This window comes from Protopterus annectens, chromosome 7.part0 (genome assembly GCF_019279795.1).
Source record: "Protopterus annectens isolate FY-2018-M chromosome 7.part0, PAN1.0, whole genome shotgun sequence".
NCBI classification, from domain to species: domain Eukaryota; kingdom Metazoa; phylum Chordata; order Ceratodontiformes; family Protopteridae; genus Protopterus; species Protopterus annectens.
This window is the reverse complement of record NC_056739.1, coordinates 1322422938-1322437937: the sequence shown is the minus strand read 5'-3', so window position 1 is coordinate 1322437937 and position 15000 is coordinate 1322422938. Positions and strand designations below refer to the sequence as shown.

The 15000-nt window shown below is 40.5% G+C and overlaps 1 protein-coding gene across 4 annotated transcripts in view; it reads right to left on the bottom strand.

Annotated features, from left to right (window-relative positions):
- Window positions 1-15000, bottom strand: part of ARNT2 (aryl hydrocarbon receptor nuclear translocator 2) — a 2296360-nt gene that overhangs the window by 1829268 nt on the left and 452092 nt on the right. For all 4 annotated transcript variants that reach the window (XM_044077930.1, XM_044077931.1, XM_044077933.1 and 1 more), the window contains one exon: window positions 1729-1942. In XM_044077930.1, coding sequence (XP_043933865.1) covers window positions 1729-1942 — 214 coding nt within the window. The remainder of the gene's footprint in view (window positions 1-1728; window positions 1943-15000) is intronic.

Below are 15000 nucleotides of genomic sequence, written 5' to 3'. Positions count from 1 at the left end.
CGTAGCCATTGGCACAAGAAGTGCCCATGACTACGCCATCCAACTGTTTGTACAATACACCCTCAAACAAACAGATTATTCTCAAGAATGAGCTCCATGAGTAATGAAAGGAAGTCAATGCATTGCCTATCATACATACCATCCCCTACCAAATACTCTCTAAAATACTCAACTCCCACCTCATTGGGGATGACGGTGAATAAGGATTGTACATCCATAGTAACCAGCAAAAGTCTACCTGCATTCTCATGTGTACTAGTGAATGAATGTAGGTCCCTCAGAAACTGTTTAGTATCTAATAAAATAGTGCTTCAGATGTTGTTCAACATAAATGGATAGAGTTTCCATGGATCAACCTCTCCCCGACACAATGGGTCTCATAGGTGGCTGCAGTAGGTTCTTGTGAACTTTAGGGAGACCCTGTACTATTGGAATCACTGGGTTCTTAACAATAAAATGAAACAAATCCAAGTCAATGATATGGCATTACAAGCATTCATACAGAGCATTATATATTGAAACATTACATCTCTGAACTTGCTGAAAATCAGCCTTAGAATAAAACTTGGTATCATCAAGCATATTAAACATAGAATCCTTATAAAAAGAATAGTCCATTACTACCAGAGGCGCTCCTTTGTCTGCCGGTCTCATGAAAATTGAGACATCATTCCGTAAACAGTCCAAAGCTGCCCTTTCTTCTTTACTGAGATTGTTGAAACATTTACCAAAACCGTTAATGTCATAAAGATTATACATTTCTCTGATGCAAACTTTCTCAAAGGCTTCTAATACTGTACTGTTAGCAGGAATATAACCACTTGGTTTCTTAAAAACATGAACACCAGAAGTATCACTAGCAGCTTCACCAAATTGCATCTTTAACATTATACTACGTGTAAAAGCTTTTAATTCCAGCACAGTCGGTCGGCTCCGTACAGCATGGAATGGGAAAATTTCCCTTTTCTGCACTGTAGTGCGATCTCAGAGTTGGTATATTTAAAGAGCGGGGTGTGTGGGGGTGCAGGGGGATTTGCCCCCTTGCTTAAAACGTTCAGGTAGGTTATTTGTGTAGTTTATTTTTTTTTATTAGACTTTCGAAATTTTAAAACTTCTATCATATTGTGTCGACCATATGACAGTCGAACTTTTGAAAGTTAGATTATCTAATATAGACCCTAACTGAACAGTGTCAAGAAGTGGGCAGACATGTTTTCTTTTTTAATCAACAGTTTGTTCTTCCAATCAGGTTTATGCATGCTCTGAGCCTTCTTCACAAATGGTGTTTCCTTATAATTACACAAATAAAAGCACTGCAACAGTAACAGTCTATGGATACCAAACCTCAACCACCTCAATACAACTGATATGTGCACATAATCATAGCTTAGGTGACAAGTACACATAATTTAGAAAACAGTTTATTATCTTAACAGTATATCTATTCAAAACTTGACCTTGAAATACCAGTTTGTGACATGAAAGCAACAATAATTTTTAATTAGGCAAGGAACATATAGCATTTTTAGCAAAGAAAAAAGTAACTTACGGACATTTATAATGTAACCAGCTAATGAAGGCAAAAATTTTGTTATGATGACTTTACATGCAAACCAGGAATACAGGAACGGCTCATCTTAACAAACAACTGCCAGAGTGAAACTACTCTAACAGAAGCAATATACAATCAAGAAGAAACTAGAAAATCTTCCCCATAAAAAGGTTTACCAGTCATGGAGTTCTCAGATGTGCATAATTGTTCTCTCAGCTTCTCTACATCATCGGGATGAACCTGTTCATAAAGCGTACTTCCAAACCACTCAGATTGTGGATGGTTCAAAACTGGAGTAACTGAATCAGACACATAGATCACTCTACCCGTTTCAGCAGCGACTACAAAAAGAAAACCATCTGCAGCCTCTAGAATCAGATGTTTCAGCTCCTGACCAAATTAAAAAGGAAAACAAAAATCTCATTATCTCATTAACAAGTTTTAAAAACCAATAAATACACATGATAATGTCAGGACATCTCTGTCTACACAGTCTTGCCATACTAGCAAGGTCTTCAGTATCTTCCATATTTCCATGAATACTAAAAAAAAACTAACATCCATCATACAACTGAAATAACATAAGCTTCCTCCCACTATGCTCATCTTGTGTCACCAATGCAAACCATGTGTTTCAGTATTGTGATGTAGGTATCTGTATCTTGTACTTGAACTAGCTAAAATTACAAAGGAAATGTTATTACCAGAGTCAAAATATACAATAAAACTGTCACTGTAAAATAAGCTGTTCAAAATAAATAAAAAACGTATACAGATGAAACTTGTGCAGAACAGTGAATATGCACATCAGCTGTGCTATTTATTTATTTTTTTTCTAGCTGAGGTGAGCAGTGCTGATGAAGCAGTTTCCTTTATGGGCATGTTTACCAAAACGTACAGTTGTGTACACTTACCATAAATGTAGATATTCTAGTGCATTCACTGTTGCAGTCATTACATTTGGGTAATCTGCTGGCAGGTTGCCCTCAGTCAGCCTGAATAACAAAGTCTTGGGTCCTGCATCGGTTGCGGTCTCCTCTTCCATGACGTCAGGTCATCAGGGGTATAAAACATGCAGCCAATACCATTTTATTCAGTTTTTCTTGCCCCAGATGTCAGATGCCCCCCAAATGGGGAGCAAAAAAAAAAAAAAAAAAAATATATATATATATATGTAAATGCACTTTTAGCAACATAAACTTTACCCTCATCTAAAAGCAAATACACCACAAAGGCTGCAGAATATAGTGAAGGAAAGAGAAGTTATAGAAAAGGGGGATGGCGGGTGGGTAACCCGGACTGCAACAGTGAATACACTTGAACATCTACATTTATGGTAAGTTTACACAACTGTACTGTGTTCTTCATGTTTCACTGTTGCAGTCATTACATTTGGGTAGAATCACAAAGCCGAGGATGGAACTAAATAGCATTATGAGTGACTATAAGGCCCTGCAGAAGTGCAGTGGCAAAGCCTGCCCTGGATTTGGAGAACAAAGGCAAATGATAATTAATGCTTTGTGAAGGTATGAACAGAGCTCCAAGTAGTAGCTTCTAGAATGTCTTTGGTTGGAACTCCTCTGAGAAAGGCTGCTGAGGTAGAGGCAGCCCTGGTGGAGTGTGACCTGATTACCTTGGGCACAGGTTTACCATGGTGCAAGTAGCAGAAACAAATGCAGTAGCTTATCCATTTAGAAATAGTCTGCTTTGATACAGCCATCCCCTCTGATCCTGAAGCAAATGCCACCAATACTTGCTCAGACTTTCTTAGAGATTTGGTCCTGGTTAAGTAGAATCTTAGTTGTCTGTGTACGTCCAATGACTGCAGAATCTGCTCCCCCTTGTTCTGCGGATTTGGGTAAAATGTTGGCAGGTAAATTGTTTGGTTAAGAGCCACACTGGATTTGTAATAAAAGGCTCCACAGCCATGAGAACCTGTAGTTCTGAAACCTTTCTTGCTGAAGTGATTGCCAAGAGGAAAGCTGTTTTCCAAGATAAAAATTTTATATATGCAGTAGCTGCTGGTTCAAAAGGAGGCAGGGTGAGTTTTTCCAGCACAAAATTGAGGTCCCATGCAGGAATTGGTGATCTTCTGGGAGGCCTTAAATTTTTGGCACAGGGGAGGCTCTGTGTTGTAATGAGCCGAGATGGCAGAGGCATGGATTTTGATTGAAGTAAAAGATAGGCCCTTGTCAAGCATCTCAGTCAAATATTGTAAAATCTGAGGGATATTTAGTTTTGCGGTGTCCGTTCCTTGTGCTTGGTTCCAAGCACAGAATCTCTTCCATTTATCAGCATAAGATTTTCTAGTACTAGGCCTTCTGGCTTCCAAAATGACATCCATCACAGATTTACTGAGAGGTGTTGTTTGAATAATTAAATGATCAGCCATGCTGCAAGGTTCAAAGTTTGGAGTCAAATGTGCAGAATTTGATTGTTTTGCTGAGACAGTAGAGGAGGTATTTGAGGCAAGTACCAAGGAGGGACTTGAGACATATTCCTTAGAATTGGGTACTAGTGCTGGCGAGGCCAGTCCGGAGCAATCAGGATCATTTTCATTTTTTCCTGTCTGACCTTTAGTAAGACCTTGGAGAGAAGAAGCAGAGGGGAAAAAGGCATAGACTGATAGGTTTTTCCAAATGAAGGATAGGGCATCCACTTTCCATGCTTGTCTGTGATACACCCTTGTGCTGAATTGGTCCAGTTGATAATTTTGGGGAGAGGCAAATAGATCTATGTCTGGGCTCCCTCATTTCTGTGTTACCATGCTGAAGATTTGTGGATCCAGTTTCCACTTGTGCGGGTCTATGAGATTTCTGCTTAGGTCAGCTGCCAGAGTATTTTGTTTTCCTGGCAGGAATTGAGCTTGAAGATGTACTTGGCAAGTCAAAGCTGTGTTCCACAATGCCATAGCTAGTCTGCAAAGGGGGTAAGAATGTGTACCCCCCCTGCTTGTTTATGTACCACATAACTGTGGTGTTGTCCATCTTTATCAGTAGTTGTCCTGGATGAAGTAAGTCCTTGAAGGCTGTCAGAGCATTCTGAACAGCTAGCATCTCTTTCTGGTTGATATGCAGATCCCTTTGTTTTGGGCTCCATATGCCCTGAATGCATCTCCCCACCAGGTGGGCCCCACAAGCATAGTCTGATGCGTCTGTAGTTAGGGTTTGGGTGGCAGGGGGTAGAGTGAATGACAGTCTCTTGTTTTGGTGACATGTCTCTGCCCACCAAAGAAACTCCTGTTGTAGGCAGGGAATGGGAAGAATCATTGTTTCCAGACTGTGACAATGTTGACTCCATAAACTTTTTAGGTACCATTGAAGTTTCCTCATATACAGTCTTGCATATGGAATTAGTAGAATGCAGGATGCCATGAACTTTAAAGCCTGCAAAATTTGTCTTGCAGATAACTGGGTTTTCGTTACCATCTGTTTGAAGTATGTTGTCAGTTGCCTTTGTTTGTCTGGCGAAAGGTAAGCCATCTGGGCAGTTGTATTCAAGCTTGCACCCAGGAATGTAATTATTTGAGAGGGTACCAGCTGGGATTTCTTTTCATTTAATGTGTACCCTACACATGTTAGAAGCCTTTTTACAAATGCCAGATGTTGAAGAAGAATGTCCTTGTTCTCTCTCTGCTTGAATGAGACAGTCGTCCAGGTAAGGATAAATTTGTATGCTTCTTTGTCTGCAAAATGCAATTACTGGTGCAAGGCACTTTGTAAAGACCCTGGGCACAGTAGATAAGCCAAAGGGCAGTGCACAGAATTGGTAATGCAAAAAACCTGCCTTGAAGCTGAGGTATCTTCTGCACAATTCCCCTTATTGGGATATGCAGGTATGCCTCTTTTAAGTCTAGAGTCACTAACCAAGCATTCCTGCCCAGCACAGGCAGTAGCTGTTGTAAAGTCAGCATTTTGAATTTCGGAATGTCCAGGAACGTGTTCAAAATCGATAAGTCCAGTACTGGACGCCAGGCATTGTCTTTTCTGGGTACCAGGAAAAGTCGAATAAAAACCTTGTCCTTTTTCCTGTTCTGGTATTGGTTGAATAGCCCCCATATCCATGAGGGACGTAACTTGTTTCTGAGCTTCTGCCCATTGATTTTGTGGCAGATCTGGCCAACCGTTTGGAATTGGCAAAGCATGGAAATTAAATCTGTACCCCTGGGATACTATGCTTAATACCCAATTGTCCTGGGTAATTAACTGCCTATTTTGAGCATGAAGTGCTAATTTTCCCCCCAAGGGGGCTGCCAAAATATAAGTGCTTGGTGACGGTAGAGGGAAGTAATTGAGACTGCTTACTGTAGGGTTGTACTTTGTTTCCTCCAGATTTGGAGGTGGAAGCACCCCATTGCTTTGACCTGTAAGAACCCTGTGACTGGTATCTAGAGCTTTTTGAGCACCTGGATTTGCCTTGAGAGGCTCTGTTGGACACAGGAAAGGACCAATTTTTAATAGACCAGTGCCTACTGAACCTGGGTGGTTGCACTTGTAAGAAATCTTTTACAGTTTGCATAGATTTAGCTTTGTCTTCCATTTTCTTTAAAACCTCTTCTGCCTTATTACCAAACAGAGTATCATGCTGTAAAGGGGCATCCAACAATTTAACTTTAATATGATCAGGAAGATTTTGCTCCTTGAGCCAGGCATGCCTTCTAATCATAGATCCAGTAATTGCAGCCCTGCAAGAGGCCTCCAAGGAATCAAAACCACATTGCAAAGTATGCTTTCCAACCTGTTCTGCTGCATACAATAATTCCTGTAATTCTTTATTTTCCACACAACAGAAATCAATATCATTTTCTGTTTCAATAAGCCCATAACATGCTGCTGATGTTTACACATATGAAACTGGCAGTTTAAGGCCCTAATCGCCAAGGTTGCAGACGTATAAACCTTCTTTCCCCATCTACCCAGCGCCCTGGAATCTTTATCAGAGGGGGTAGAATTTTTGGCTGTAGAGGCCTTTACACCTTTGGGACCCTGTGAGATAGTCTCAGGATCGGCAGCAGGAGTTTTGAATAGAAATTTGTGGGAGTCAGGAACCCTGTAATATTTGTCTGGCTTACTAGGAGCCGGAGGTAGGGAATCAGGAGCCATGCTTGATTCCAAAAACACATCATCAACAAACAAAATGTCTAATACAGGAGGCACTGCCAAAGGCCTATGCTGAGGAAGAAGAAAGAAATCCCTAAGCCTCTTTTTTGATTCAGAGAAATCCTGACTCTCCCAATGAAAATGTTCCCTTAAAGTATGCAAGGTTTCACCAAAAGAATAATCCTCAGGAGGTGATGCAGATGGGATGGATTCTTCTGCATCTGAATCCTCATAGGGTGGAACAGAAAATTCCTGATCAGAAGAGGAATCAGAAGAAATGGAAACCTGATCTGAAGATTCATAATCAGTGTCTTGCCTAGGCCTCTTAGCGGGGGGGGGTTGGGCACCCCTGATCAAGGTAATTAAGTCCTCAGCCATTTTGATCATCTGTTTTTTAGGCATAGGGGCCTGAGCATGTGGCTCATGTGTCAGTTTTTTTGGACTTAGAAGATGTTTTTGATCAGCAACCGACAGGATCCAAGACTTTGTTATTCATGCCGACTGTGGGCAACCTGCCAGCAGATTACCCAAGTATAATGAATGCAACAGTGAAACGCGAAGAACATCTGAAAGACCAATTCCAACCATAACCCAACTTTTGTTTAAAATTCTTGCTGCAGTACTACCTCTGCTGGTACCTCCCATTAATTAGAAACTCAGTTCAAAGCAATACTACATAGGAAAAAATAACTTCCCCACCACTCCCACACCTTCCCCTGGCTCTGAATAGCCAGCACTATTCAGGTAAGGAGCAGCCAGAATTAAGTGACTTCAAGACTTTCTTGCCCATAGAAAAAACAAGAAACAAACCCGTCCTGAACTTCTGACCAGATATAAACAGAAAAGGATTTTATACTTCACAAAAAAACAATGCAAAGAAAAGAAAAGGGGGGGGGTGCAGCAACTGCAGCAGTGTGGAACCAAGCATCTGCTGTTATGGTAAGTTCTTACACAACTGTAATAATATCTGTTGTAGTAGCCTTTGGATATTTGGGTTGAGTATCAAAGCTTACTCAACCTGGGAGGAGTAAGGATAAGGGTCCAAGAACCTTAGGAGAATGGTCCTCGCAAAGCTACCTCTGGACCCGGAAAACAAATCCAGTTTGCAATGCTTTGTAAATGTATCTACACAGCACCACATGGCTACCTCTAGAATACTTTTAGAATCTATCCTTTTTTTAGTATGCTATTGTAGAGGATACAGACTATGCAGAATTTGGCTTACTGTTATGCTGCCTGGAACTGATCTGCCAAGATGAGAGCAACAAAAATCATAGCTGAGGACAGCTATCTAGAAACAGCTTGTTTTGAGACAGGGTGTCCTTTCTTAATCCTAACGTAAGAAATAAACTGCTGATCACCTTTTTTAAAGGACTGAGTTCCGTCAAAATAATATCTGCACTGCCTCTATACATCTACAGTATGCATACCCTTTTCTCTCTGGTTTTGAAGTTCCAGATATAATGCCAGGAGATTGATGGCCTGATACAAAGTAAACTTTTAAGACTAGACTGGGGAAAACTTTGTTCTTAAAAACAAATACCAGATAGGGTTTACACACTACGAGAGCTTGCAGCTCAGATGTTCTTCTTGCAGAAGTCAGAACAGCAAGAACAGTTTTCCAACTAATGAACTGTAAATCTATCACATGACTGAGTTTAAACGGAGACATGGGTAGCTTCTGCAGCACAAAAGTCAAGGTCCCAAGAAGAAATCAACTTCTCTTTCTAGGACTCATGTAAAACCTCTTTCAAGGAAGAGGACAGGGGTGGTGTGTCATGGACATACATGCCGAAATGGACGCAAGATGAATCTTGACAGAGGAATAAGACAGGCAAGATTATAGTAACTCACACAAAGATACGAGAACCAGTGGTATATAATTCCTATCAGGACTGTGTTCATTGGCTAATCACCAACTAGAAAATTATTTCCACTTTCCAACATATGATTTCCTAACAGTGGTTTTCTTGCTTCCTTTAGTACCTGTTGCACTTCCTCATGGAAGACGTGCCTGAAAGGTATCAGAACTGAAACACCTAGGCAGTCAGCTGTAGTAGTTTGAGACCGAGTGTATCAAACACCCCTGATCTTAAGGGATTAGAGCTAATCTTTTGAGGACATTTGCAGCAACTATTCCTAGCCAATTCCAGAACAGGAGGAAAATACAGTTGTGTAACTAAACTTACCATAAGAATATATGTTTGAATGATCACTGCTGTAGTATCCTAAGCTATATGGTGTTATATCCTAAAGATATAACAATTGCCCAGCTTCCAAAGGGTGGGTGTGGCATAATGGTTAAGGTCTTCACCTTACTGACACAAGGTATAGCATTTGATTCTGGCCTCAAAACACTAGCTAGGATTAAAATGATCCTTCAGGGCAGTTAGCCTAGTATTAACCTATAAACCAATGAACAAAGCTTTGGGGAACCATCCACACTCCCAAACCATTAGGCAGCTTGAGTTGAGTTGGCTAAAACACAGGTTTGGGCACCAAGCCCTTCAGAGATTTCATGCCTACTGAGAGAGGAAGGCTAAGCCCTAAGAGAACATTGGTATGAACAAAAAACAGATGTTCACACATTGGCATAAGAAACGCACCAAAAACAAGGAAGTGGAGGGGGGACCACTGCAGCAGTGATGATTCAAAAATAAGCTGCTGTTATAAGCCTACTTACAGAACTGTTCATCAACTGATCACTGCTACAGAAGCCTAAGCTATAGCAGTACATTATCATAGCTTAGAACATCTGAGAAGTGGCAGGAGAAGAATTCAGGAGCCCCTAAAGAATAGTCCTAGCAAAGCCTGACCTAGATGTTAGAAAGGAATGTCGCTTGTACTGCCTTGTAAAAGTATGTACAGAGGACCAAGTTGCTGCTTCAGGAATACTTCTAGAGTCCAACCCTTCCCACAAAGCCACAGAGGAAGCCAAGGCTCTGACAGAGTGTGCCTTGACCCTGCTTGGAATATATATATTTTTTATTTTTCTGTTGGGAATAACAAGAGAGTAACCACTTGGAAATGGTCTGTTCTGGCACAGGCTGTCTTTTCTTACCTTCACAAGAAATTAAATGACCAGTCATTTTGAAAGATTTTGTTCTGTCAAGACAGTACACAAGTTGCCACTGGGCATCCAAATTATGAAGTGTCCTTCCTCTCATTTTTGGTTTCAGAAGAGAACACAGGGCTGGATAGTTTGGTTTAAAGCAAGCTTGAACACCATTTATGCAAAAAAGTAGGATTACTTCACAAAGAAATCCTGTCTCTGTGGAAAATGAGATAAGGATGACTCGCAGTAAAAGCTTGCAACTTAGATAATCCTCTTGCAGAGGTCAGAGAAATCAGTGAAATTGTTTTGCATGTTAAGAACCTCAAGACATCCACATGAGCAGGTTCAAATGGAGCAAGTGTTAGCTTCTATAACACAAAGTTAACACCTTAAGGAGAAGCCACAATTTTTCTTGGAGGTCTCTTATGCAGCACCTCTTTCAAAAACATTTTGACATGAGAATGCAATGAAAGAGGTGCATCCCTGGACAGGCATACGGAAATGGCTGACAAATGAACATTGACCGAGGAGAAAGACAGGCCATATGAAAGTAACACACACAAATACTGCAAGACCAGAAGAACTTTAGCCCTGAATGGGTACTGGTTATGTTGCTGGCACAAACTTGAAAACCTTTTACTTTAACTTAAATATGTTTTCTACCAGCAGTCTTTGTTGCTTCCTTCAGTACCTGCTGCATGTCTTCAGTCATTCGGTGTCTAAATGATCTTAACATCACATCATCCAGGCAGTCAGTTGAAGTTGTTTGAGATCTGTAGCAAGCACCCCTGTTTCTGTGTATGTAGATCCGGTCTGTGAGAAAGCTTGTGCTAACTATCCCTGGCCAATTCCAAAAAAAGGAGAATCACTGTTGCCTAGGCCAGAAGGCAGTTGCCACAATTATTCTAGGGGATTCCTTCTGAATTGTCAGAAATACCATGGACATCAGTGGACACCAGTGGAAAGAGTGAAAAAGTATACAACAGCATTGCTGTCCAGGGTAAATAAAAGACATCTGTCTTCCAGGTCTTTATGTATGCAGTCCTGGAGCAGAATTCCACTCAGAGAGGAGGCTAAAAGGTCTACTTGAAGAAATCCTCACAAATGGATCAAGTCTTGGAAGACCCTCCAGATCTAGTTTCCATTTGTGAGGGTCTGTCTTTGCCCTGCTTAGCTTGTATGCCACATCATTTTGCTCTGAGAGAATCCAAGTTGCCAGTAGAGTGAGCCTGCACTGTAAAACTATATTCCCAATATGTCTAGTCTGCATAAGGGGAAAGAAATGGCTCCTCCTTGCTTGTTTACTACATTACTGTGATATTGTCCGTAACCGTTTGGAGAGGTTCAGGGGATCACAGGTGATTCTGAGAGTTGAGTGTCTTGACAACAAGCAACATCTTTTTTTTTAGCTGATGTGCTTTGGTCTGGCTTTGTTGTCCAAGAGGCTTTACACTTTAACACAAACTGGCACTGCTCACCAAGCAAAATTTGAGGCATCTGTGCTGACGGACTGCTTTGCAGCAGATGGGAGAAGGGGAGACTTGGATTCTGGGACATTTGATGTCTCCAGCAAGTGATCTCTCTTTTTACAAATCATAGAACAGGAATTTAAAAAGATAAAAGGATGCAGCACTGGGACCAGAGAGACTTTAGATACCATTGTATCTTTTTATGTGGAGCCTTGCAAGAGGTATCATAAGAATTATGGATGCCATGAGGTATTTCCTTACAGTGAGCAAAGACTGCGTGGGAAACCCCTGTAATATATCTGAATATCGATCTATCTTTTCCTATATCTTTCATAAGACAACAGCACAATGAATCTTTGTAATCAGGTGTCTTAACAGACACCCCAGGAACACAATCCTGAGTGATGTAGGTGAAAAAGGCTTTTGAATGGTCTCTTGGAATCCCAGCCTGTATAGCAGAGTACTTACCAAAGCAATATTTTTAACATTTTGAAAAAGGCTCTGCAAAGATAAGCAAGTCATCTAAATATGGAAAAATGTGGGTACCTTACAGCCTACAATGGGCTACGATAACAGTGAGACACTTTGTGAACATTCTTGGAGCCCTGGATCACCCAAAGGGTAATATAAAGAACTGCTAATATGATCCAGATACACAACACTTTAAGAAAAGCCTAAAATCTGGATGAACAGGAAAGGGATGATATGCATCTTTTAAATCTAAGGTTACTAAAAAACTTAAAAGAGGAAGAAGAGGTAACGAGTTGTGAACAGAAAGTATTCTGAACTTGAATACTATTACATACTGGTTTAGGAAAGAAAGATCCAGAACTCATTTCCAGACATCTTCTTTCTTTGGCATAAATAACATTCCTGAATAAAATTGTTCTCCCGTCTGAGGAGGAGGAACTACTTCTACAACCCCCCCCCCCCCCCAAGACAGCATGTGATGTAGGACAAGAGGAAACAAGTGTTTGGTTTGGCTGATATGAGAGTATTTGCCTGAAAAGGAAGCATTTCTTTCCAGTACCATTTGTATCCAGGCTGGATCAGCCTCAGAACTCAAATGTCTAAAACAACCTACTGCCAAAGAGAGAAACAATGTTTCACACTTTCTGGAAGGGAAGAGGGACTGCTGGGGGGGGGGGGGTGGAGGACTACTTTCCTTACATAGTCATTGTAATTTTATTTGATTGTCCTTTCTTCTGGTGGGAGGTGGGGGTCCTGCTTTCTTTTTGGAACCTACCTACCACTGTTTTTAAATGTCTGCTTACCAGCATTCTGCTGAGCATGATTATTTTGTTTCTTACCAAAACTGGATGAGGGAGCTGAAAATCCCAGTGGAAAATATGGAGCAGGAAGGCTGAAATAGTTGAGAGAGTCCCTGAAACAATGTATCTCTCTCATCACGTTGTCTGATTACCTATACAGCACAGGATCCAAACACTAATTGTCTATCCAATAATGAATTTAAAACCTATTTTCATATTTCTTCTGGGAGGATCTGAAAATGCAGATAGGCAAACCTCCTTAATATCGTACCAGTGGTAACAGCCTTGGATGCAGTATCTACAGGGTCATATACACACTTAAACAATGAGTAGCTACCTGATAAGTAAAAGAAACAAAACCACACAAAGCAGATTATTCCTCACAGCAGGGAACTGCAGATAAAGCAATCCTTGTACTTTCATAAGTACTTTCATAATTAGTCAGAATACATTTTAAAATATTACCCTGACAATTTTAAATTCTAAAAATTAAAGTTGCAGAAGCATGCCCCCCCCACCACAAAAAAAAAATATCAATACCATTACCACCCTTGTCTGAAGGAGAAGGATTAGAATTAAAAAGCTTGGCAGCACCTGGATTAATTAAGGCTGTAGCTGCTGCATCAGGTATGGGCTGAGTATATAAAAATTTGAATGACTGAGGAACATTATAGATTTTATCTAATTTTTTAGGAACAGCAGACTGGCTGTCAAGGAAAACACATCCTCCAGTGCTCATAGCAACAAGGGAATGGGTGAAGATTCTCTGAATTTCAGTTGTAACAACTCATAGTACTTTATGAGGGACTGGGAAACCTTAGTGTTCTCCCACTGAAAACACACTCGCATTCTGAAAATAGTCTAAGAGAAAGAGAATAACAGGCAGATTCTGATATTATGTTCTCCTCAGAGTCTGAATAAGAAATCTTAGAAATAGAAATCTGTATCTGTCCCATCACATTCCTCTACAGATTCAGAATCTTGAATCCCTTTAAGAAAAAAGGAATCTATTTTTCTTTTACTGGAAACCACCTAATAAGTGGGGAGTTGCCTGTACGAGACCCTGAGCCAGTCCTATTACACCACTCCTTTCCACAGAAACTGGTGCAGAAGAGGCTGCATTTCTAGTTTTCTGCTTTCTTTTGACAGGAAAAATGGGGCAAAGTATTTTAATAGCAATAACAACTTCCCCAAGTGATGGGCACAGCATTCTGGGTAAGAGGGGCACTTTCACTGCCCATTTTCCCAAAAGCAATGATAGTGGCTTTCCCTTGCCCATGAAGGGGGACCCCAGCAGCCACAGAGAATGTGGCTAATTCCTGGTCAGTTTTGGCTGTATGGACAACAGCACAATGAATTGTGGAAAAAATTAGTTGTCTGAGGAGACAGCGTTGGCCATAGCAGAATTGCCCCCTCTATGAGGCAAAGGCTGCTTAGTTAACTTTTGATTTATATGGAATGGAAGAAGGATCAACCAAGGGGCCGGTTGTCTGTTCTGTTCTCAAGCTAAGAATGGTGCTTCTTTCCCAGGGAACTTGACAGCACAAGCTAGTAAAAAACTAAGTATTTTAAAGTAACTTTTCTGACTAAAACATAGCTAAAAGCACTTAAATATACTTTCCAGCCTCAAAAGGTAAATTAAAGGGACCTGTACTGAAATATCAGCAGTTAAAATGCAGAGTGCCAACAAATCTGGGGAAAAAAAGACCAAAACTACAACAGAAGAGCAAATTGTGAACATCGCTCTTCTGTTTTAAACTTTTTTTTTTTTGCATGAGGGCAAATTCTTCTACACCCTCCCATGGGGGGGGGGGGCTTTCATACACACCCTCCAAATTTATATATACCAAATATGCCAACCATACCTCACAGAAAAAGGAATATTCCAGGAAATGTTCATCTCGGACTTGCTATATGTAAGTCCGTTCTTTTGGCCATTCAGTCTCTGTTTCAGAACTTGCTCTAGTGGGCCCAGTCACTCTAAATGGTTACCAAATTAAACACAGTTACTTCAAAGAAAAAGTAGGGTTACACTAACAGCTTTTAAACTGACAAACAAAAATGCACTCCTTTTTAAAGTCAAACAGCCAACAAAAGCACATTTTCATAACTTAAAAAATATTTTCCTTAACAGAAAAGTAAGTTTAAACAATAAATATTAAATATGGAAAGGTTTTCACTAAATATAATTTATCTGCCTAGCAAAGGAATAGTACAAACTGACTGCTGATCCTCAAAAGCCCACAGAGAGCTCTCTCTTCAATAGCAGGAAAGCTCTGAAGGGCTTTTTGCCCAAACATAGTCTTAGCCAGTTCAGTTCGAACTGCCTAATATTTTGAGTACGTGGAAGGTGTCCTACGTTTTTGGAAGCTGTTCAGCTCTTATGTACTTAGAAGGATATAACCCCATATTGCTTAGGATACTGCAGGAGCAATCATTAGAATGAACACTCAACTGTTGCCTTAGCCTGAGAGCAGTTACCTTTGAAAGTCCCTCTGAATTTTGAGAATGACCCTATATATCAGTGGAAAAGGTGGAAATAGATCTGTTCCCT